At 39.2% G+C, this 25088-nt stretch overlaps 1 protein-coding gene across 4 annotated transcripts in view; it reads right to left on the reverse strand.

The window, feature by feature from the left end:
• LOC106643267 (uncharacterized) overlaps window positions 1-25088 on the reverse strand; it is a 125945-nt gene that overhangs the window by 27663 nt on the left and 73194 nt on the right. For 2 of the 4 annotated variants that reach the window (XM_089589306.1, XM_089589308.1), the window contains exons 2-3: window positions 18858-18917; window positions 11261-11287 (exon numbers count right to left, since the gene is read on the reverse strand). In XM_089589306.1, the coding sequence (XP_089445432.1) occupies window positions 11261-11287; window positions 18858-18917 (87 nt within the window). The remainder of the gene's footprint in view (window positions 1-11260; window positions 11288-18857; window positions 18918-25088) is intronic. The other 2 variants (XM_089589307.1, XM_089589309.1) reach the window with 1 other exon arrangement.

Consider the following 25088-nt stretch of genomic DNA (forward strand, 5'->3'; position numbering starts at 1 on the left):
TCACGGCAATAAAATGAGTTAAGCTCTTGTGGTCACTATATTATACGTATATATACATGGCACACAGAGCGTTCCACTCGTAGAAAAGCCTTCAAGTGCATCTTATCGCTCTCTCGCCACGTGCCTCGAATTGCAACGAATTGGAGCAACTCTGTAGTACCCGATGCACAAGTGTGTCATGGATGTTTCAGTTGAACCTGTTCACCTCTTTCGACAATATATTGCACGCACAATAACATTAGGCACGTGAAGGTGAGTATATACTTAAGTATCGGTGATGCAGAAGTCGACGATCTAACGAGACGCGCGGAGAAGCAAAACAAATGAAAAGGAGCTTGCACGCGTGCACCTTACATTTTCGTCGAAGGTCAGTTTCCACCGTACAGCACACGGCGTCATTATTTATTTGTTCATTTGTTGTTTCCCTTCGGGGCGTAAGAAAAGGAGGAGCAGCGACCGAAGATGACGACGCAAGCGGAGGTTCTCCATACGCACACGGTCTCGAAGGAACGCGGGGAAAAAAGTCGCCGGCGTGTACGCTTTTTTGTGCAAGGCGAGGTGCAAGGTTGCCGCACTGGTAGCGCGAGGGATGAACAAGACAGGACGAGGACTGCAGAAGGGGGGGGGGAAGAGAGAGGCGCATCACGCAAAAGGGAGTATGAGAGGTGGCCGTCGTAGTCCTCTCGAGCGGTGCTTTATACAGCCTGAGAGTAGGTAAGTACAGGAAGCTATACGTTGACGCGGTCAACACCTGGCCTCCTCTTCTCCTTACCTAAATAAGTATACCTCCCTCGTTCTCGTTTTGCTTAGCAGCTTCTCTTCTTCTATATACCTTTTCCGTTATCTCTCTCTCTCTCTCTCTCTCTCTCTCTTTTGAAGCGCTGTAAGCGTATGTATACCTTCCTATACTGGGTCTAAGTGTGTACCTATTGTACACAGTGTAATACATGTATATATTATACAGGTGTCCCGCTGGTGTATAAGCGCAGAAGAGAGAGAGAGAGCTTAGGGGGTTGGAGGTATGTGTGTACGGCTTTTGGTGTGCAATTCTGGTTTTTTCGTCCTCCTCCTCCTCGTTCACGTCTTTTTCGGGGTCGACGCTCGCTAAATATCCTCCCGTGGAAGCCTCCGTCGCGTTGCGTCCTCTTTTCTCCCAACGAAAATTGTGTTTTGGCACACACGTGGACTGCCGGGCTGGAAGCTCTCCAAGACCCTATATAGCTGCTGTACTTGAAGAACCAAGGTATCATTTTCCGATTTTCCGCATCTTTGGTATTTCGTGCAAGACCAACGGTATAGCAACAATGCTATTGTTTTATTCCCCTTGTGTATTTTTTTGCACCGCGTAACAGATTGATTCGCCCATAGAATTGTCTCGTGCCATCACGTGAATGTTTATAGTCACGCGGGGCGTCTACCGTCAAGTTTCCTGATGATTTTCTCGTTTGGTTGTTCGTTCCCTCAAACAGCACCAAGGTAGAAGATGTACTTACGTTTCCACGCGGATGAAGCGTAAGTCTACGTCTTTGTGTGATGGGCATTCCCACGAGTATAAAGAGACCAGGGAAACATTTCTTTGGCCGAAGAAAAAGAAAGAAGGAAAAAAAAAAAAAACAACTGGTTTCACGACGAATTTTCCATGCAGGCTGATGTATCCGTCCCAAGGAAGAATGTAAAATGCTTTTTTGCCTCGTCATCCCCATCACCGAGACGCGCTTTCGTCTTTTATCTCCCGCACACGAGTCTAACATACTTATATATTGTCTTGCACTCTCTCTACGCGCGATGAGTGCTCGCGAGAAAAAAAAAATACTCGTATAAAATACCTATACCGGTGCCCGATTTTTCAACCTCCCCTTTGTTATAATATACTCATGCCCCATGTCCCAAAGACGAACTTTGTTTATTTTGTTTCAAATCTCATCAAGCGCATTATTGTTTCAAGTGTACCCCGATTGGGTAAAATTATCCGTGGCAAAAGATACCCTAGCCTAATGATTTGTTTGAGCTAACGCGCCGGTCATTGGTTATATAGGTATACACCCCTCGAAACAGCCTCGGTGCGCCAATCCAAACGGATTAAGCAGTTATTTTCGCCTCTCCGGCGAGTGCGGAGCTCTTTTGCATGTCGTCCTTTTCCCGAGACACCAGATGTGACTCTCTCTCTCTCCTGAATAATATACATTATATATACCCACTCTTTTCTAAAAGCTTTTGCTGCTGCACAATCAACCAGCGCATATATGGTATATATTGTACCCATACGTATACACACGAGGGCCCGCGTCTATTTCCGCTTGAACGAGCGAATTTTGCGTGCACGTGTGTATAAGGTATACAGTTCGAAGGCATTAGCTGCAGAACTGGCAGCAATAAAGCATTTCGGAATAACCCAAGTACGTGTATACGAAACAGATAGAAGCCGAAATGTGCAAAAAGCTCGTACATAAACATTTTAACAGCGAGCAATAAACGATGTAACAAGCCGAGAATCGTGCATGGTTCGGCTATTATTATATTGCATTATTAGGTACAACTATATATATATATTTAGGTACAGGTACTCTCTTTCCCCCAGAGGTCGAGGATTGTCGGTGCCAAGGAAAAAAAAAAGAAGAGCTGGTAAAAATATGATTGTAATTATACGCGAGTTGGTTTCTCGTGCCAGCTGCTATATACCCAAGCCATTTTAATGCTTTCGAGCATATTGCGAATGACCAAATCTGGCGTGTTCTGTAGGCGATTTGTTTATTTGCTGTCCTTAGGCAATAAAGTTGTGCACCCAACACGAGTTCGAAGGTAAATCATAACGGAGCAAGCAAACACGTTGTATCGAGACGCATCGCGGTTTCAAAGCTAAACAAAACTCTGTGTAAGTGGAGACTCTGCCAGTGGGTGAGAGAAGCAGGGATCAACGTACCCAAACTCGGGTCTCCGTGTTTTCCCCCTCGACAAATTTTTCGCTCATTTTTGCACATCTTGTGTCCAAAGTAAGGTTTTCCCAAGAGACGGGAAATGAATATGTGAGTGAGGCTTGCGGACGTCCAAACTCTGAACGAACTTGCTCGGGTTTAAAAAGCCCTCCAAATCTGCTGTGGTTTCGAAGGATCAATTTTTTCTTTTTTTTTTTTGTTTTCAATCATTAAAAACTACATTGAATTTTCGCACCTCTTATCGCTCGAGCTAATAAATGTACTCGTCGTACATATTTGATTATAATATACTGTTGTTTATCTTCGAAGATTATACGTTGTACACGTTGACAAAGTGCTTGAGTTGTAAATCAGTTGGATCATAAATCTTTTTAGACACACCGCTCAGAGTTATTTTTTTTTCCGATGGTACTGTAATACAACAAAACTTGAGTACATTCTGACAGTTACACGTACTTTGAACTGAAAAGTGATGATTGCATTTATCTTCGAGAGAGAGAGAAAAAAAGAGAATTTATTGAAAAAAAAATAAATTGCACAATCTATACGAGGAAATTAATAATCAATGAAGCAAAGTAACCTCGTACGACGAGCACACACGGCGTGTCACAAACTCTCACCTCTATAGTAACAAATGACACAGGCATTATACGCGGTATTATTCAATTGGGTACATATATTGCTCGTTATAGCCTGTCTAATACAGAGCACTGCAAAATAATCGTATGCCAGGCAAAAAACAATTCACGTGTTACAAGTAGGTAAATTCGCGTGACTATAACAGAAAAAGTGGTTCTATTGTTATTACTATTACTAGAAAAGGTTATCTGACTTAAAAGATGATTTTGTGCACGTAACAGTTGGCAAAAGGCAAAGTGATGTGTATCGATTAGTTTTTTTTTTTTTTTTTTTCGTTTTTTTTCGTTTTTTTTCGTCATCAAAGTTAGGTACGTACTGCATAATGCACAGTATACATTTAAATTTGAGAATTAATTTTTAGGCACGTTTCTTTTGATACGAGAGTATCTTTTATTACAAAAGTATTAATTCAAGGGATTAACCTTATTTTGTAAGAAATTGGTTATTGCATTTTTTTCATGACAGTTTTCTAAATTGTAGGTGTCATTCAACTATAGGTTGTAAGTACCTATGCGATTTTGCAGTGAAATTTTATTTCGAAAATTTTCGAGTACCAGAATTTTTACTAACCAAAATATCAGCATTTGATAAGTACAAAAGTCAATAAATAATAAAAATTATTGACAATTTATTGTCAATGACACGTGTACGTACATCCATACATCTGCACGACAACGATAACGTTACCCGTACCACAAGTCACGTAAATTTCATGAGATAATTATATGTACAGGCATGAGCTACTCTTGTAATATTTCTTCCAAGTGAAGTCACTTGATTTATGCACTCGGACATAAAACGAACTACGTAAAGGGTAGTAAGTCAAAAAGCTTGGCACCTTTCTCCCATAAAAAATACACAAGTGTTGTCAATACCCAATGGCCGTCAACCAATGACATCCGTAATCGATGAAATCCGAAAAGTCGACGGCTCTTGGAAAATTTATAACCATTTTCCTCCCTCGTGTATTATCTCTCTCGCTTGGATCGATCTGTTGCGCAATCGATGTTTTTCTTTTAATTTTTTATTTTTCCCGGACGCTATACGGGTACGTCGAACGATCGTTTGTTGCGATGTACAACTCTTGAAAGCGTACACGTCGAAAGCACTTTTCGGAAAATTATAGCAGCTAGCTCTTTTTGGAGAGCAACTTTTCAACAGGTACAAAAAAAATACCGGGGCGCTCGTTTTTATCCTGATTCCTTGAAAAATTGAAAATATTACGTCGAAAAAGAACATTCCGCATCTGAACTGGGTGTACAAGAACAGCAAGGCAGGTACAAGAAACACGTAAGTACAGAGGGATGAGTAAAAAATTTTGCACGGCATCTGTGGGTGCCCTGAACCTATATATATGTATATATGTATCTTTTTTTCGTCCTTGGCCATAAAGGTATCCGGGGAGCACGCGGATATTAGGTTGGCGAAACAACACGAAAAGAAGAGGAAAAGGAGAAAAGAAAACGGAGAAGAAAAGCAAAAAAAACAGGATGCTCTCGCACTCGGCGTCCAAGCACGGCCGCATTGCCCAGCAACGCCGCAGGTCTTCCTCCCTAATACGTAAGAGGTGAAAATACATTTTTTTTTTTTTTTTTTTGTTTCCTCATTCGAACCAACTATTACAAAAATCTTTGGTATTTGATTCAGCAATATCTTTTTAGTTGGGCCGGATAAAGGCTCGGTGGACCTACAATTGCTTCTCAATTAATTTGACACCAAAGTGCTCGAATTGTTACTCTCTTACTCCCACGACTGGCGGTGAAAGCTCAACGAAAAAAGTTGCTTGCAACCACCTTACATGTTACTATTACAGTGCTGTGAAAGAAGACAAGCAGCAGCCAAGGAGTGAGTCTTTGAACGAAGGCAGACACGCCGCGGGGGTTATATTTGGATGACAAGATACAGCACCCACGTACTATACGCGTAATCACGAGTAACCCTTGATTTTTCTTTCTCAATCTCTTGGCTGGAAGATTTTTACTCGCTCAAAATATAAATGAAACAACAATCAACGAGATCGAAGCTAACGAGGCTTATTTTCGCGAGTCCGTTGTTGTGGTGCTTCCGCGCTTGTATGTATACCCTATGTAAGTACATATGGTTTGTTTCGATAACTCGACCGTTGGAAAATCCGGACGCCTATTTTTAATCATATCAAAGATCACTTATATTTACTTCTCGATGGATGTACTTCTAAAAAGAGGTTACACGTACATCCAATACGTAAAATCTGTCTCTCAACTGTGGATGAGTCGTCCGTGTGATGGATTTGTCAGTGAGGTGATGGAAGACGGCTTTTATTGAAAATCGATGAGGAAATTACAAGCTAAAAGTGAACAGCAAAAAAGCCTCACGGGGTCTTCACTCGTATAAATATCAAAAACTTTTAATTTTACAAAGTGAAATATCAAGATAATAATAATAATAATGCGATCGGACGAACGAAACAAAAAAATGAACTGAATCCCAGCTTGTAAGATACAATTTCGTAATTGTTGATTCATGTTGTGATGTTGCGTACATTTAGGGCCCAGCTGACTTTTAGCACCAACCATCACGTTAAACATAAAAATACATCGTTGCATCGTCCGTATATAGGGGAAAATAAGGGGGCCATCGAAGCGTAGTTCAGTTTGAGGCATCCAAGCGGATAAGCTCGAAAAAAAAGAGCGTAGCCTAGCAACGCCGCCGATTTATCTTTTCCCAAACGTGATCCATACACCCCCTCCCCTTTCTCCTGATTTCACTGCAGTACTTACGCCCCGTGTAAGTATCCCCTTCTTCTGCTGTCGAAAAAGCTCTCGTGTGTATGTGTATACCTTCGTTCTTCCCCTCGCATGCAGTATAGTGACGTAACTCGGTTATCTGGGGCACGGTATAGCACGCCTTTCAGCCATTATTCCTTCGGTCTCATTTCATTGTAACATCATAAATTCATCAAAATGCAGATGGAGTGAATGTAACGAGCTTTAGTTGGAAAGTACAAGAGTTTTCAAGTTTTTACCGTTTGGAAGGTTGGGAGTACTCCCTACACATTTGCATAATGGAATTTTTTAAATCTTATAAATCCTACGGAAGGTAAAAATCTCGCCTTTAATCAAGAGGTTTCTTTTATGAAGAATCCTTCGATCCTTGAATCATACGTAACAAAGTTTATAGAAGTACCATAGTTCAATAGTCATCATTTTTAAATATGAATACAAGCCATTGAGCTGATACAGAGGACGAAAATTTCGATACCGATTTAAACAAAGCTATATTTAAATATCCCCGATTCTATGATTAGACGGACCTGTGTCCCATAAAAACAACTTGTAATTTATTACGATTGCCTCGGGTGTGCTCAAATAATAATCAACGTGTCTTACTTTTATAAAAATATTTCCGAAAAAGAAAACAATTCGTAATGGAGAACCTAATGTGATGTATCTCTAAGCAAAACCCGTATGGTAAAAATAGCCACAAGCTCACGAAACAAAGCAAACGAACAATTATACATATTTAACAGGCAACTATTAAACGAGCCCCCCTGGGGAAACAAAACATGAACATAATCGAGCGATTTCATTGTAAAATGACGTGATTTTGTTTTTTTTTTTTTTTTTTTTATGACAATCAAATTTCCATGTGTCGTCAGGTAAGTATAACTGTTTGTCCGATGATTTTATCACTTAACAAATATCAATTTTTGACGATGAGATGGAGGGTAACTAATTATTTGGTTGATGTATACAATAAAATGTTTTTTAAAACAAGGATTTCAGCCCAAAATAACATCCCGCGCGTTTGAAACAAAAACTAAAAGCACCTAGTCAAAGAAAAGGACCCCCGCCTTTCCTCGAACCAATGATCTTTCACACACTTGGCCACCAGCAACCGAAACGGAGCAACGACCGCAATAACTTAGAAAAAAAAGGTCGTGTACGGAAAATGTGAAACCGACAGAAGGGGGTGGGGGGAGAAAAAAGGGGGAAAAGATTCCAAGGCAGCTGCGGAAAAGTTTGCCCGCTCGAAACTTTCCACCCCGGGAAGCCACGCTCGTGCTAGCCTGTGAACTTCCTCCCGGCCGGTATAGGTATATTCCATCACCCAGCGCTACATCCGCGCAACACTCACCCCCTTCGGCTCGAGCACGATGCCAACGCGTGCTCCTCACTATTCCATGGAAATAGACGAAGCACGAGGCTCACTGTCAGTTTCGATATAAATGTACCATGTATACAAGAGATGATGACATTTTTTGTCCACCCGAAGGAGAAGCCGCAAGTTGCAGACTGAACGAGAAAGCGGCTCTAAATTTATAAGTCAAGCACATCGCGACGGTAAACTATACAACACTTGTTATCCCCAAATATATATAGCTTAAATTGTATATTACAGCAACTTATCGGTAGCTAAGCGTATATAAATATATACGAGCGTAAATTCTTGAACAGGTAGGAATACATGGGGATCGTTAAAAAAAAATGGTTACCATGTACGCTGCTGTGCGTGTGTGTACTTGTACTTGGGCATGTAGGTATATGTATATACTATTAATAGCAGCCGGAGTTATTGACCGGCCGACCGGATTATTCGCGTCGGAAATAGCCGAGGGAGGAGCGCCGGTGTTATTATTTTGTCCTATTTCTCCGTTTGCCCTTTTTTCTTCCCCCCTATCATCAGGAGCACAAGGGACAAGCTAACAGTTCATTGTTTGTTTTTTGTTCAAAGAAGAAAAAAAAAAAAAAAAAAACGCTTTCTAAAGTTATTATTTTCCATTGAGTTTAAGAAAAATTCTTACATACGTACACGAACAAACGCATTTCCTCATAGGCAGAACAAAGAAATAAAAAAAAAAAAAAAAGGACTTGAAGAGTTTTTTGTCGTCCACATGTTCGGTCGATCATCAAATCTGCATCGTGTACAACAATACGACGTTCAATCGACTGTAACAAGTTTAAATGCATCACTAAGTGTGTTGCGCAATGACACAACGCACCGCGACGACGTCATCTGAAATATTGGTGACAGGTGTGCAAGTGGTTAAAATCTACACACTCGTTAGTATATCGACAAATAGGATTTGCCTTTGACATTGACGCGTCGGTAGTGACCGTGTTAAGTTGCATAATGACATGCCTTCCGCTCTTACTCGAAATGTTACGCGTAACTCAAAAACTGCCCCATATTTTTACAAGGTATAGAAGGTGATTTTTCATGATTGGGTTTATTGGGAGAGCAACGCACGCGTAACCTGAAGCGATAAATCAACCTGCTGACATTCTTTGCATCCGTGGAGCTTGTGAAGGGGGCATTGAAAAATCCCTTGTGGCAAGACTTCTTAGCTGTGGGAAAAAAAAAATCCAAGGAAAGTTCAAGTTTGGACGTACGACTTGTTCGTAAAGAGGAGTCAAGGTTATGCAATCGTATCGTAAGATGCGTCACTTTGGCTGTATACTTATAGTACAAAAGTATGGTGAATGCACATAACAGTCTTACGGGTATACCAACGCCGCGTCATGTAGCTCGCGTCAGCGGAGTACCTACCCACGTCATTTTTAGTCATTAAATGTCGCAGCGGCCGATCGTAGCACGCAATAACATTTCGACGCTCGTTATAACGCGTTTCAAGTGCAAATCATCATCCAATCAAGCAATTCTCTTTCGCGCCGTGCAACCAAAATTTATTCTATATACAAGCTCAACCGATGTCTGTTATTTCTATTGTGCACGAAAAGAAGAAAAAAAAAAAAAGCTTTCGAGCACTTGAAATGAACTGGAGTAACCCCGAGCGAGCGAATTCGTCGGTGTCCACGAGAAACGATAAATATATTATATTCCCGAACTTTGACTCCAAAAGTCCTGAACGCGTGTCCTTGGATTCATCACAGTTTTTAGCTGGGAAAGCTTTCCATCATGATTTTTCATTGAATGGCTTGCAAGTGCTGCGTCATCGTACATATAGTTGCGCTGGTCACGAGGTTCTAGCAAACGGCGCACTTTTCTCCAATAAACACCGATACAGAGAGAAGGAGAAGTAAAAATCGAAAAACGTTGCGCAACTGCTTAATTAGTTGCAGTACAAAGTCGTCGATTCGCGTAAAGAAGAAACTTAATTGTCATTGACACTGATTGGGTACCTCGTTTTTGTAAACAAACAAAAAGGAATTTGTTTTTTTTTACTCTCTTCCCACTGATTGGATTGCAATGATACGGCCACTAACTTTATGTGCGCGACGCAAACTCATTGCAATTAAATTGAATGATCCTCTTATCGATATCTTCCTCACTTTGCTTAGCAATTTTCTGTGATTTCATGTATAGCCAGGTAAAATCAAAGCCGTGCCATTACTATGGAGATTCAAAATAGTTAACATTTATTAAAACATACTACCAGTATGAAAAAAAAAAAAAAAAAAAGAAAAAAAACAGAAACTCTGTTCTAGCTCTTGAATGCAATGTATATTTTATACATGAGGAGAGGAGTTGCGCAATCGTAAGATCCATCCGATAAGTGTACACGTAAAGTGCCATGTGTTTGTGCGTAAGTATATATATATAGGGCTACTAAGGTCTCGAGTGGCCATAGCGGCTAAATTGGGTCGCGCGTGCAATTTCATCCGCGTGCATCCTTTTTTTTTACTATTTTCCCATTTCCTCTCTCTCACTCTCCGTCTCCGTATGTACATGTATTGTAATGTACGTATAAATATACGCGTGTATCTAAACTGCCTACATATACTGGTCCACGTCGTGACGAGTGTCTCTATAGGCGCAGTTGAGCTTGAAAATGGGCCGCATCAAGCCACGGCGCGTCGTTCGACTATATACATGCAAATGTATATATCCACCACCCAATGGGTGCCTAATGCCTAACTCGACGTATTTTCGTTTGGATCTGACTCGTCCAATCAGATGAACGAATTTTTCTTCATTTATACGTGATAACAATCAGTAATTCGTCCGTCGTCGTCTTGGCGTTAAGATATGGAAAAATACGACAATCAGCTTATTGGTATACGTTTCTTTTTCTTTCTTTTATCTTCTAGTCGATAGAGTAACAGTAGCAACGATGTAAAATGTACGGTATGCGAGCTGCATTCGGATGAAATCTTATTGAAGGTTGGAATTATTATTTTTTTTTTTTCAAACTACCTCGGTTGTACGAAACCTGACTTCTTTGAGAGTAAGTTTGTTATTTCGTCTTGCGGTGTGTACTATACGAATTCGAGAAAGAAAATACGCGGTCTTAATTTAGAAGAATCAATAGACGACCCCGGAAATGTATATATATATATATATATATATATATATATATATATACATACATATACATGTGTGCAATATAAGTGTAACCACATGTGTCGAGCTAAGCGGCTAACTTACGAGGGGGGGGGGGGGGTAGGGGGCGATTGTTGTTAATAAGTTTCGATTTATGGCGGCCAAAAGTTCGGAAGACGTATAACTTCAATCTGCGCAAACTCTACTCTTTTGCCTCGTTTTTCGTAATTTATAGGCTTTGTCTTTGTTAAAACTTGAAAACTGTTTGTGAAACCTGATCGAATTAAATTAATTGACCTGAAATATAAGGGTTTTGGAGGGTAATTAAAAAAAAAAAAAAAAAAAAAAAAAAAAAAAAAAAACAACAACAACACAATAGTGAAACTTAAAAAGTGTTTTGGTTAGAAAAAAAAAGAGAGACTCACCGAGATGTGACAGTGATTCCAAGGAATCTGAAACAGCAAAATGACGACTATTAATGTTCAACGTGGGTACTGATGGATAATTTTTATTGGTAGGTGTACTTGTATCACCACAATAAGTCATGCTGAGAGTTGAAGGATCATTGATTGGTTCACATTCATTCAAGTACTTTGTTTAGAAAATTTATAAAAAAATTTAAACACCAATGCAATGAAGCCGTATTCCAAGCAAGTGTGTTTTTTCATTTATATTTTGTCAATTAGAAAAAAAACCAGCCTCCGCGTGAAGCAGCAAAAAATATTATTAAAAACTGAAATACATTTTGCACAAAAGCTCGCTTTCTCAAAGCAATCAACCAAAATAGTTCAACAAGGCGCATTTTTTCGCGAGATTGCTTGTTAAACGCTGCAGAAAGTCTTTCGTTTTACCGTGAATGTACTTTATTTTCCAAAAAACAAACGAGTGGTTCGCATCTTTCCCCGTAAGTATACCGTTGTACGTAGGTCGCGCCAAAAGAGACCTTTCCCGATATCCAGGCCGCGCTTTAAAATAGTCCGTCAAAAAGGGGCCGACAGGGTCACTCGCGCTCGAGGGTGGGCCTCTTTCGCTACGAGGAACTATACTATAGGTACACGGCTCTGACGCACGAGTTGCCCGACTTTGTTATATTTTTTCCTTCTTTTCCCCCTTCTTTCCCCTTTGGTTTTTTGTGCGTGTTTACTTCAACTTTTTTACCTCTCTTTTCCCCCCAGTTGTCGAGAAATATAGAGCAGCCTAAAAGCTGGCGCTTTGGCGATATACGTTATGCACACATCAGGCGCAACTCGGTCGGGGTGCCGATGTCCTAGTTCAGCCGCCCTTCCCTCTCGCGTTTCGGTACGGCCGTGTATGCGTGTGTGCATGTACTCGGTGCGCTTGCGGTCAAGCTCCACACGCTCAAGGGGATTTCTTGAGCTTTTCGTTGATCCAGTTACACCTATACACTTGCATGCAAAGTGACGTAGAGCAGACTGTTATTTTCTACACGGCCAGTCGCTGGCGAAAATGTTCGTTGCTCGTTTTATTTATTTTTTGCCAACTTTCGTGTAACAGATCGTTGCGTGTATAGTGACGGGAATGACGTGCAAAATGAAGGGGTCAGAGAAATCATCGGCCGTGCCGAGCGAGATACAAACCGAGAGGTTGATCGGTTTCATTGGTTAATCACGCGAGGCTTGGCTGAGCTTTTTTTTTATTTTGCGGCGTTGCTCGTGCGGTGGACGTAACTTTTATTCAATTTTTCGCAGAATTTCGTGGTTGAGGTTGGACTTGGATGTCGATGGAAAATTGGACTTTTCGCCAGAGAAATCGACTCATCATGTCTATTCGTATACCTTTGTCGACCGATGCTTTTTCGAAGGAAAATGAAAGGGTCATTTTGTCGATTGAAGCAAAGTTAGCTGTTTAGGACAAATTAAAAACAAAATCTGCAGTTGAAAAATCAAAAACTTGTTTATGCATATCATACACCACTTTTTTGCTCTCACTATCCCATTAATGCTTGAACGTCTTTTATATTTGTGTGTGTGTGTGTGTGTGTTTGTAGTGTGGACATTAGGTAACGACGCAGTGCTGGTATATAGCGGTGGTGGCATCAAGGTCTGCCACGTGGTTAGACACGCGTTAGCGATATCTCTGGATAAGTACTCTAATTTAGTTACAAGTATATCTAGAAGTCCTAAAATCTGATTTTTTTTTTTTTTTTTTTTTTTTTTTTCAACGCGTGTTCGAAAAATCGCATAAAAAATAGACTCATAACTGGAACTATTTTTTAAATACAATTAAAATGAAAATAAAGGAAAAGAAAAAAAAAAAAGTAAGAAAGAAATCAACGTATCGCAACGAGTACATTGGCTCGTTTTTACTCTGTTCAATCGATCTCCCGATAATATGGTAACATGTATACAGTCTTGGCGCGTGAGTAACCGTGTGTACGAGCTGAGCGACCTCAGAGGCCAATTAGCCACTATTACTGCTGACGATGATCGGCTAAAATTCACGATGGCCTCCCTCCGCCCACGTGATAATTGCGTGATTTTCCATATTACCCGCACGAACATCGGGGGATACTCGCTGACGTCCCAATCGCAAATGAGCTGCTTTAATGTGTACGTTATTGCGTACTCGAAAAATTGGAATCTCCGTCACTTATAGATTGCGCTAAACTTATATGCCGAAAACATCAACGAAAGTATCGAGTGGCCGTGTGTCCCAAGAGCTTGTGGTATCATCAATTTTTTGTTCTTCAAACTTTCTTTTGGAAATCCGGATTTTTCATGAATTTACAATAAAAAGTGCTTTCTTTTATGCCAAAACAGGTTGTTTTAAGTCGTTACTGATTGCAACACCCACATTGAGAAAAATCTTTGTTTCCGACAGACAAGTGCAATACATTTTATACATGGTAAAGCTCATTGTTGCAGGTTTTTACTTTTGGTGAAAAAAAAAAACAAAAAAAAAAAAAAAAACTGGAAAAAGTATCCGTTTCCCAGTCGAAATCCACCCAAGCGTATCATCAAACGTAATCTTTGCTCTCGTAGATACTACGTACATTCGAACAAGCGTCCATATATTATTTGCGCGTCCGTCGAAGTTATGCACGTCATCAAAATAGAATATATATAACACGTATAGATACGAGCATCAGTGGTCGTCGTAACTGAAGCCGTCAGCGGGGGGTCTTGGCGCGTTACATATATATATACAGCTGCCGCGGCACCATCGTCGGCCCACCAGCAGATGCTGCGCGCGTTCCTTTGCGTCACAACGCCTTGATCCCTCTTGAACTTTTCCGCTTCAATTGAGATGACCCGACTTGCACACACACACACATGTGCAACCACGTAAAGAGTCCCTCGCTCTCTCTATCTCCCGTTTGCGTATCGCATAATATTACCGCGCAAACGCTCTTTACGATGTATTGGCGACAAAGTGGAAAATTATACCAAGAGGGGCCTGATTTTTCAGTGTCGTTTTCATAACCGGTCCCACGCACGGCTGCCGAAATTCAATTGATGGATGTGTGACCCGCCAATAACAGTAGTTTTCAAATCATTTTTCCTTTACGACATCTATCCGCGTGCCCTTGTAGGAAGTAATATCATAATAATCATCTCGGGTGACCACTGAACTACATAAATTTCATGAAAGACCCGTGCACCAACTAATTATACGGACGCATATGCAATTTAATAGCGTATAAATATGTATATTATACACGAGTGAGGATTAGGGCCAACAAAAGGGGAAGGAAAAAAAGTGGGGGCCATTAATCATATTAAAGGGCAGCGAGGCCTTGGCGCGGGGCGAAGCCAAGTGCAATGTCGCGGTCCGAGATCGCGGGTCGATAAGAGGCGCAAATATATATATATATGCATCAGACAGGCCGTGCAACGCATACCCGCTGCCGGGGAAAGTTCTTCGAGCGCCGTGGCTGTCACCGGCGTCGTGCAATGTCAATCGGGTGAAGGTCAATCCTGGAAGGGGCGAGAGACCCCATGCGATTGACTTTTATCTGCGGCTGATGAGCCGCTTGCTCGAAAATTTGAAGAAGCAGAAACTTTTTCCCCCAACCCCCTCTTCCGATCACAAAACTCTTATCTAAGCAACAACACGCGTCTACCTGAGTATGCGTGCATGGGCATTCGCGTAAATCACTCTTTGGCATCTGTCGTTTCCCAGCCGCATTGGAAAAAAAAAAAAAAAAAAAAACAAGATTTCCTATCCAACATACCGTATATTACCTATATTGCGTAATCGGGATACAAAGTGGCGTGTGACTTGGATCGAGGCAATGCCGATCTCAACTCTTTCTCCGATCGATTGAACTACCTATACCTGCAATATGGCGTGAAACTTTGGTCAAGATAACAACTTGTTGTATACTTTACTTCCACGAGATAAGTAGGTGCACGGCCCAGGACGTCGAGTCATTATAGCCCTGCCACGTGTACATATAATAATAATATATGCAACAGGGGCTCTCGTATTTTATTCACACGCGAGCCTGGGCAGTAATTGACTGGCCGATCGAAACGAGTCGAAATTGCCTTTCGGGGGAACCTTGAGCGAATGGAACAGTTGACCTCCACGAGGAAGAACCCCGATTTTTCGATTGCACTAAATCAGGAAACTCTATTTTTTTTTTTTTTTCTGCCACGATCGTTAATTATATGTGCGTATTTCTCGAAGGAAGGAAAAAATCGGTATTGATGCTCTCTACTTGAGCACGAATTCGATGATATAGTTAGAGCTCGCAAGCATATGTGTATAATCGCGTGTGGAATAGTAATTGGGGTGATTATCGTTGGATTAAGCTGCAGCAGTTTTTTTTTTTTTTTTTTTTTTTTTCAACGGCCGTGGACATAAATATATCGTTAGGAACAAAAGTCGAGTCGATCGAGCGACACGTAAACGACGGTCCAGCTCGTATCTGCAGGTAACATCCAGCTGGAACTAGAATCTTCACGGCGACTGAAAAACAAGGGTCGCCGGAAGTCCCCAATTTCACGGTTATTCGCTCCAATTTTCCATGTGATCCTTACCAGAAGAAAAAGTGACCTTAATGTTGATTAAATTTTTTTTTTTTTTTTTTTTTTTGTTTGTTTTTCTTCATTGAAAAGAGACCCCGATAATGTACAATGCTTTTAAAGGTGCGAATAGGTCATAAGGTCGCGTTAAAATGTACATGCACGTATGATGCAATTGAAGTGGAAGGAGAAAGAAAAATAATCGATGTGCAATCGAGTGAGGACATCTTCTTGCCGACGATTAATTATTGAAACTTTGTGATCGTATACCTGAATCGTGTGCGTGAATGTGTTCACGTGCGTATGAAAGCTACAGCCACACGCATAAATTAAGTATGTCATTTGTGATCCAGCAAGCGCGTACTCTGATTATACTGATTTGTCACGTAGAATGAAAAATGAAAGAAATTTATGTTTTTCAACCAAACCAACCAAAGCATCACTGCACAATAACACACCCTATCTAAATTGAAATTTTGTAAAAAATTCCTCTCTCTCTCTCTCTCTCTTACTTTTTGAGACTACAAATAATTTAAATTTCTATACCACAAGTATAACATCCATCAATAAACGAATAGCGCATCTTTTTCTATCGTAAACACGCGAGCGATCAGACATCCAAGAGCATCCAATGAAATTACACAATGGCTGTAATACATATACCAAACACTGCCTTTCTCACGTGTAAACCTACACACGGGCATACTTATACCCAATGCACGTAAACAATAAACATATCGCATCCGCGGGAGAATTCATGTAATTATTTCCACGTGCCGTGGCTGGAAGAGCCTGTTACATTTTGTATCGAGGGCTGGTGATACGAAAAAAGTGCATATCATATCAGTACACTATATTATATATATATACGGGATTTGAAGAGGCCTCGAAATTTTATGATGTACCCACGTCAAAACCTTGGTTAGCAAAAACCATTGTTGTCGAACGTGCATAAGAAAAGGATATGAGTGTTTTCTTTCCACGTAAGCACTAAAGAAGGTCTCTTGTGTGCGCTGCGCTGCTGTTGACGTCATTTTTTTTGTTTCTCCGTGCACAAGAGTGACTCCTAGACTATAGACGACAGACACGCGACGCAGTGCAAATTAGTCAAGGACTAATTGGGCCCCGCACTAATTGAGGGCACGCGTGTGAGCAACTGCCTTTTCAGCCCATTAGACGCGTTACACACACGTGTACTTTGCACCGGATCATCTTGAAATACATTCAAGCATACTTTTGTAAATAAGCGGTATTATTATAAATGGTTTGGATGTTTTTACACCTTATTTAGGTACGTGTTGGCTTGACATTCGCGAAAAGGACCCTTTTAACTTTGAATCCTTGAGAAATCAAGGAACAAATGGTAAATGGCACACGGTTTTCATTTTTTCGCTTGCAGATTTGCTGTAGCCCCTTCCAATGATATCGAGCCAGCGAAACTTGTTACATCTTAGTTTTTGTAAACAGCGACAAATTTTGTTTTTGGTTAACAATTAAGTTAGCGACAAATCGTCCATAGATTTAAAAGTAGGGGTTGTGTGGTACTTGTGAATCTGTATAAAAAAAGGGACAACAGTATACAGTCCATGTAGTAACACACGTGTCTGGTGTCTCTCTGTGCTGTGTGATGTAAGAACGAGTATAAACAATAAATTGTCAATGAAAATTTGTCATGTTCTTCGGAAAGTTCGATTGCATCAGCTAATGTGATGAATTAACGTTAAATACCCAATGAGTCGTTGGCGCGTTGAAGATAATGCTCTTCGCGCTACCGGTTAATTTCCATACAGTCGAGTGATTTGTTTATGTTCAACGAGCCGTTAGACCAGCCGGTGTATGTAATATGTACGTATAGGAAAAGCTTCGTGTTTTCGATTGCGCAAAATGTTTATCCTTCCTCGGAGTGATGTTCGCGCCTGGCGTTTGTACACATTGGATTGTGCAAAAATTTACCTCCATGCTTCGTTTGAATTTTCTCACGCTACCAAGCATTTCATCTCAATATTTTACAATAGTCAACAGCCCATACAACTGTGACTCGGCAAAGATTTACCACAGGGAGTTCGAGTTTCGAAAAAAAGGAAGACAACCGAGTGATTTCGGATGGATTGCGACTTTATGTACAACGCGGCATGCAGCTGCACGTACAATATGTACACGCGAATCCGAGCGAGTACGACTGATTGTTGCGCGGCACGCAAGGGTCAACCATCAATTGAACCTTGTCATTAATTTATTGTACGACTACGACGCGCTTCTTCTTATTCTTGCCCGTTTCTTTTTTTTTCTATCTCTCAGCTTTTTTTTCTTTTGTTCTAAACGAACTTTTTTGCCAGAACGATTGCAAAGGGAGAATAGAAAAAAAAAAAAAAAAAAATTGAAGCGCCAAAATCGGATTGATCGGTAGCGTGTGCCCACAAAGAGCAGCAGCTCATGGAGACGATTTAGGAAAAAAAAAAAAATTAAACGATTGTTCAATTGAAATTAATAATTTTCCATTTCTTGAAGTGCAATAAATAAAGTAATAATCTTCAAAGACAAATATCGTCACACGCGTTTGTTAAAAATTAAATGTAGGTATATCGATAACTTTGCCGATCGATCGAGCACCTGCAGGTTACAGGTAAGGGGGAAATCAGCTCGAGGTAAATTCTCATCACAGCAGCGGCAGGTATAACCAACAGGTGTATCACCACGAACGCAGATATCTGTTTTATCGTCTTCTCCAGCGGAGCTCCAGCGATAAATATCAAACGGATTTCATATATGACCGCAACGGCCATCAGATGATATAAACGTGTGCATGACGGTTAAAAACTGATACCTACTTTACCGGTAAATAATGAGCTTTTTTTTTCTTGAAAAGCACACGCTCTGTTAAAATGTCAAAATTTTACGATCGATTGGCCGGTTCAAAAGTAATACAATTATTTATTTTAAAACGCAGATAAAACGTATGAGTTTAGCATAAATTACTGGTTTAACTGATGTTTTTGAAATTTTTCTAATTAATTATTAAAAACAAACTTACTCGTGTCGTTTTCCGGCAACTCGATTCCATTTCCCACATCTTCAGCTGCCGTGGATAAAGCTAGAACAAAAGATGACCATTTTTTATTAACATGATTTTTTAATAAAACACGAAACATTATATCAAAAGTAACTTCATAATTTAATAAAATTTGCAAATTACGTTACATTCATAATTAACTATAGATGATTTTGCCAAAAGAAAAAAAAAAAAAAAAAAAAAAGTTATCTCTCTAAAAACATTACACCCAGGCCTGAACAAACAAAAAATGTTTTTACGTCATACGCTACACACAAAAGATTACCTAATTTTGAGATCGATCGTGACAACTTAAAAATTAGTTATCTATGTGTGGAATATGTGTGACATAACAGATAACGAAGCAATTTCACGCAATCATCAAAAATATGGGGCCTAACGAAGCAAAGCCCGTATCGCTCAAATACAAGATAAATAGCTGCGATCCGCACTGTAACAGTTACATCATTTGGATTTTACACTTGGTTGAAGCCAAATGACGATAAGCTTCAATTTTTCTGAAAATTTATAATACAATTCATACAGTGAAAAGAACTACCTGATGCGTATATATATATATTCGATACTTCCATCTTGAAAAATGTGTTGACAATAAAAAAATCTCGATGAAATTCGAGGAGATCCAGTTAAATACATGATGAATTATTAAATCATTGAGGGGAATCCCTGGGATATACTCACTACTCTAAGTTGTAAAATATGAGACTTAAAAATTTACGATTCGTTGCAGTAAGCATGTCTTTTATGTACAATGTATATTGATGTGTACATACACATTTTTTTTTTTTTTTTCAATGGTTCAAGTAATATTTTATAACCAATTTACTCAATTTTCTTGTCCTTGTGCTACGGCACACCAGCATGAATAGGCCTTAGGGACTATAGATAAAGATTTGGGAATCTCTAGACACATCCCGTAAAAATTTGAGAAGAGTCCCTGGTACTGCCGAGTAATCTGGCTTGAAATTATGCAAAAAGAAATTTGCATTAATTAGATAGTACCTCGCGTTTTGTATTTTCAATGTATGCAAATGCTTCATATAAGATGGTAAACCCTGTGTGATTCATTTCGGCAAAAAGTTTTCATAAAACCTATACCATTATGCAAAACAAGGCATACGACTCATCTAGGCGAATGTTGACGATTATTAGCATATCATTTAAATTTCAATACGAAACACTTTAATGCGTGCACGCGAGGAGACGTAAAAATAATTTTCTGACGTAACAAACGAAATATCGATTTAAAGCTCGACAGCTTTGGTTCGTTGAGAAATTGAAACACATTTGTTGTTCAATGCACGTGACATACAAGATGTATACGTAAATATTTATCTCGATACACGTGCGCGAAAAAGTTGTGAATCCTCAATTTAATTATACAATTCGTTTTTTTTTTTTTTTTATTGTTAAAAATAGTGAAAACCAAATTTCACGTAAATAGTCGAAACAATCTTCTTCGTTATTATTGACCACCACGTAAATGAGACACTACGATGCATCTAACAACCCCGAGATAATAGTTTTTTTTTTTTCCCTACTTTACAAGCAATCATGTACATACTAGTTTGCTAATCACTTGTCGCAAAAAACACGCGGTAGTGGAAGATTGAGTATGTGATAAACGCACGTAAAGTATACGTAAAAAGATCTTAATTAAAGATAGATCGATCAAAATCAATGAACGCGCATCGGATCATCCGAGCTACGATATGGAAATTAAGGTAGATTTGGCACTCTCCAGCCTGAGTTTTGGTCGATTGTCATGAAAAAAAATTCTTTTCAATAGTACAGGTCAAATGCTTGATGATCCATCAATTTGAATATTCCTCAAACACTACAGTGCTGATTTTATAAAAAATGGCTATTGCAACAACTAACTTGGGCAATTATTTTGGACACATGCAATATTTGAACATACTTGGATTTTCAGTGGTCATCTTCTTGCAAACGACACCTATGAACATGATTGCTTTTTTGTAAGAATAGTTAACAATGGCTGTCGTTAATTTCACTCATACAGAAACACTATTCGCGGGGCAAAAAGTTGAATTAAACGTTTTACTCAAGATTGATTTTGTTTTATTAATTTATGGTACCACGCGCAAATGATGCGTTTAAAATTAAAAAAAAAAAAAAAAAAAAAAAAAAACCCTCCCAAGACACGCACTCACTATTATGATGATACGACACACACGTCATAGCCAACTGGTTCAAGACTCAAGCGTCTCTTGAGCTTTTGTGCATACAAAGTAGCTGCACCGCGACTACGGTACGGAGAGACAATAAGAGATTCCCCGTGTATAGGCACGAGTGCCGAGCGCGTCAAACACTGCGGTGAAAAAAAAATGGCCAGTCGATTGTTGTTGTTGCATATTAGTCTCTTCTTTTCCCCGCGTGCCAGCAACTAATTTCCCTCCGCGTTGCCCGAATCCAAGACACGTACCGGCGTTATCAACAGGTGACCGAGTATGGTGGCAGGAAAGGAGATAATTATTTTCATCAGCATTTCGCGCGTGTGCCAATGACTGTAGACATAAACATATACTTGTGGTTATCAATTTAATCGTATACTAAAGATATATAAGCATGAACGTTTTCAATTAAAATTTATGTATGAATTTGTATGGATCGAAATGTAACAATTCCAATGAGAGTTTTATAATTATATATTTGAGAGCATAGGTGATATATACATATTATGTACTTGTTTAGAGCTATATCGTTATGTGTACAACAAACATTTATACCTCGTGTGTAAAAAAAAGAACATTCCAGTAATACTTTTTTTTTTCCGTTGTATTAGTCACCGTAGATTACAAGGTATATAAGGCCATTGTGGGGAATTATTTTTTTCTTTCTTTTTTTCTTTTTTCGTCTCCGGACATCCCAATCTCCCACAACGATGTGCGCATTGTTGTTCTCACGACTATCAACGACCTCTAAATTGGCCGATAAATATTTTTTATAATATTTTAAATCGTAGCTAAGCTAGTGTTATTTGTTTTTGACACTTTGACGATCGATTGTATCAGCCTCTTCTAAGTGGAATGTAAAACATTTGTTTACGTGAAATTTTTCGCTCGTACGTTAATATTGTTGTGAAATACCTGAATCAGCTATGTACACTGTGTAGATCATGATCACTTTGATGTGTGCAAACAAGAAAAATGAAAGATTTGTAAATCGCAACGATAAATAAGATTGACCTGAAAAGTTTGTGTGTCAATGGGTCGTCGCTGTCATTACATGTATTCCCTTATTTGCCGATTATCGAACATACGCGGAAGTGACTGTATACGCGCGTCATACACATCGAGTGCAAATACATTGTATGAAATATACGTAACAGTTTGTTTGGATAACGCTCTACGGTCTCAGTTTGAAAACCTATTAGCTGAGGGTATCTATTTTGGGATGTACAGCAAACGTAACAAAAACAAAAAAAAAAAAAAAAAAAAAAAAAATTATTGTTTCAACAAAAATGCTATTGTACAACTTTCTTTTCCAATTTATAATTTTTTCAACGGAGATCAATGTATCGTTAAAAATTACAACAATGAATCCAACAACAGTTAAAAAACTGACACGTATAAAGCGTAGGTGCATGATCTATTATAACCCTCGTTCTCTCCGTCCCGTGCAGCGGAGCAAAGACTCGATGTATGTCAACAAAAAATAAATACGATTAAACTACGTATACGAGTAAGTACATGTATATGCATATACACCTACAGATAACCGGGGCTTTGTCTTTCAATGAAGTAGGCACTTACGGCGTCACACATAAATGCACGCGGGGGAGCGATTGCTCTCTTTGGGAAACTAGATTTTTTTGGGTCAGCGTTGTTTACATCTCATGAAAGGGGGAAAAAAAAAAAATTATCTTTCAAGGTACACACGCGCAAACATGCACAGTGCCAGTCGTCAACACCTGCTGAAGCACGAGTTTTCAATATCGCGTTTGAATAATGTGTAAAAAAATTAATCTACCGAAACAACAACAACAACAAAAACAAACAAAAATTGTGCATATAAGATACCTCAATATCGCGGAAAACCAAATTTAAGGGTACGAGGTGTGATTGTATTTCAAGGATATAATAGAACTATGGTAAACAAGGAGCCAAGCATCGTTACTGAAAACGAGAGTCCGTAGACATTTAACGCAATGCATTCGCGATGTAAACAAAAATATGTTTGTGCTATGAAATCGAGTGCTCGCGCATCGCGATAATGCATCTGTGAATTTTCTTGATCTACGCCATAATATGTGTATTAAATAGTTTGCAATATCGTTAAAACGCTTTGTAAGGCAAACACGAGGAGGCGATCGGGGATGCTGCTGCTTCAACGTAATCACTGATGTTGATTCCAAATTGACTTTTCTTTCTCTCCCTATTGACGATCAGTCACTCGATACCCATTTTTTTTTTTTTTTTTTTTTTTTTTACAAAACGCTATACCCAATAATGCTCGGCATTACTTACGCAATCTCCGGATTAACGAGAGATCGGTGAAAATCGGTAGATATCGGAAGCGGAACGACAATTAGTGCACATTGCAATCGGCAAGAACCAAGAACGGAAAGTCGTTGCTCACTCCCTTTCTCGATTACATTAGCCTCGAGACGCATGTGAGGTAAGCTTCGGGGTGTAAGAGCAGCACCCAGCAACGACATAATGTATTACAAGGATCTATGTGTACTTAATTATGCATGCCATATACTGGCAAAAGTCCAATCACTTTTGCTTCGCTTGTCCCAACTTGATTCCAAGTTTTAATTTATTTATTTTTCAATCGTTAAAAAAAGGTATATATTTTTATCGCTCACTCAACTCTGCGTTGAATTTGGAAGTATTGAATATATAGTACGAGTATAGACTGTGATTATAAAAACGCTACTTCAATTTAAACAGATGAATCATTGACACAAAATTTTAATTTCTTTCTTTAAAAAATCAAGTCACACGTCAACTCTCGAATCGAATGAAGAAAAAAAAATTCGCTACGAGTCTCGCAGATGTAATTGCTCGGTCCCGATTGACGTATGTGCAACATCCTTTTTTTTTTTTTTTTCGAGTATCTGCACTACATGAATACATAACAAGACACAAGTGAATGAAATTCCAATTACAATACTTTGGGGCAACAAATCAGCAACAAATAATGTAGTATTTATAGTTTGTAATATATATATATATATATATATATATAAGTAGGTATGTACTAAATACGAAATAAATGATTATATCGTCGTCACGTGATGCGTCGTGGACGATTTCCTCGAGAAGTAGCAAAATACGACACGTAACGCAGCTCGACCGAATAAATCGATTTTTCAATTGTTTTCCGCACGCGCGCCAATGCGGATACCACTATTACCAGCTCGCGTACCACGGAGATTTATCGTTGTTCTCTCTCTCAGCGGACAGTCGCGGAAAATCGAAATCTCATCCGTCATGATTATCTGCAGGTATATACGGGCAGTACAGACATCGTACCTATAAATATACATCTCAAGTCGGCCAGTCATGCGAGCATGGGTATCATGCAGTATACAGTTTTGCACGAAAGGCTAATATTTACTTGTACGGAAGAAACTTACGCAACGCGTTATAAAATGCTAATCTTTTTCTTTTTTTTTTTTTTTTTTTTTTTTTTTTCCTATTAGTTTATCCTTTCGTTACGTCAATTGCATAACTCTTTTATACAGTATATTACCACTATACTCGGCAATCCAAGCAAACTATTTGGATACACGTCTGCTCAACAGGATGAATGTCTGATGCGTCATCGGTACGAAAATGCATCATTTTTGGCTAAGCTGCAATGCGAAAACAAATTAACCAATCCTAAACTTGCGGATCTTAAAACATTTTTATACAGTGTCATTTAATACAGCTTCAAACGATGATGATACTGTAATTTATCGATTCAACATTTCAGGAGGTGCAAAAAAAATGCCCAAGAAAAACCATCATTTGCGTCACGAAAAGAGCCTCGATGGCCTGTAGATGCACACATATTTCGGTTTGCTCCAAGTTTTCGTAAGCAAGCCAACATCGTCAACTCGCGTTATTTGCCTGATGTCAGAGGTAAAAAAAAAACTCATAACATCTTTGAGAAAAAGTTGTGAAATTAATTAATTTATATGTTAGAAAACTAGTTGCATTTTTCTCATGAAATTCA

Source organism: Copidosoma floridanum, unplaced genomic scaffold, assembly GCF_036245765.1.
Source record: "Copidosoma floridanum isolate Cflo_tuat_1 unplaced genomic scaffold, Cflo_Japanese_pri ptg000009l, whole genome shotgun sequence".
Classification (NCBI taxonomy): domain Eukaryota; kingdom Metazoa; phylum Arthropoda; class Insecta; order Hymenoptera; family Encyrtidae; genus Copidosoma; species Copidosoma floridanum.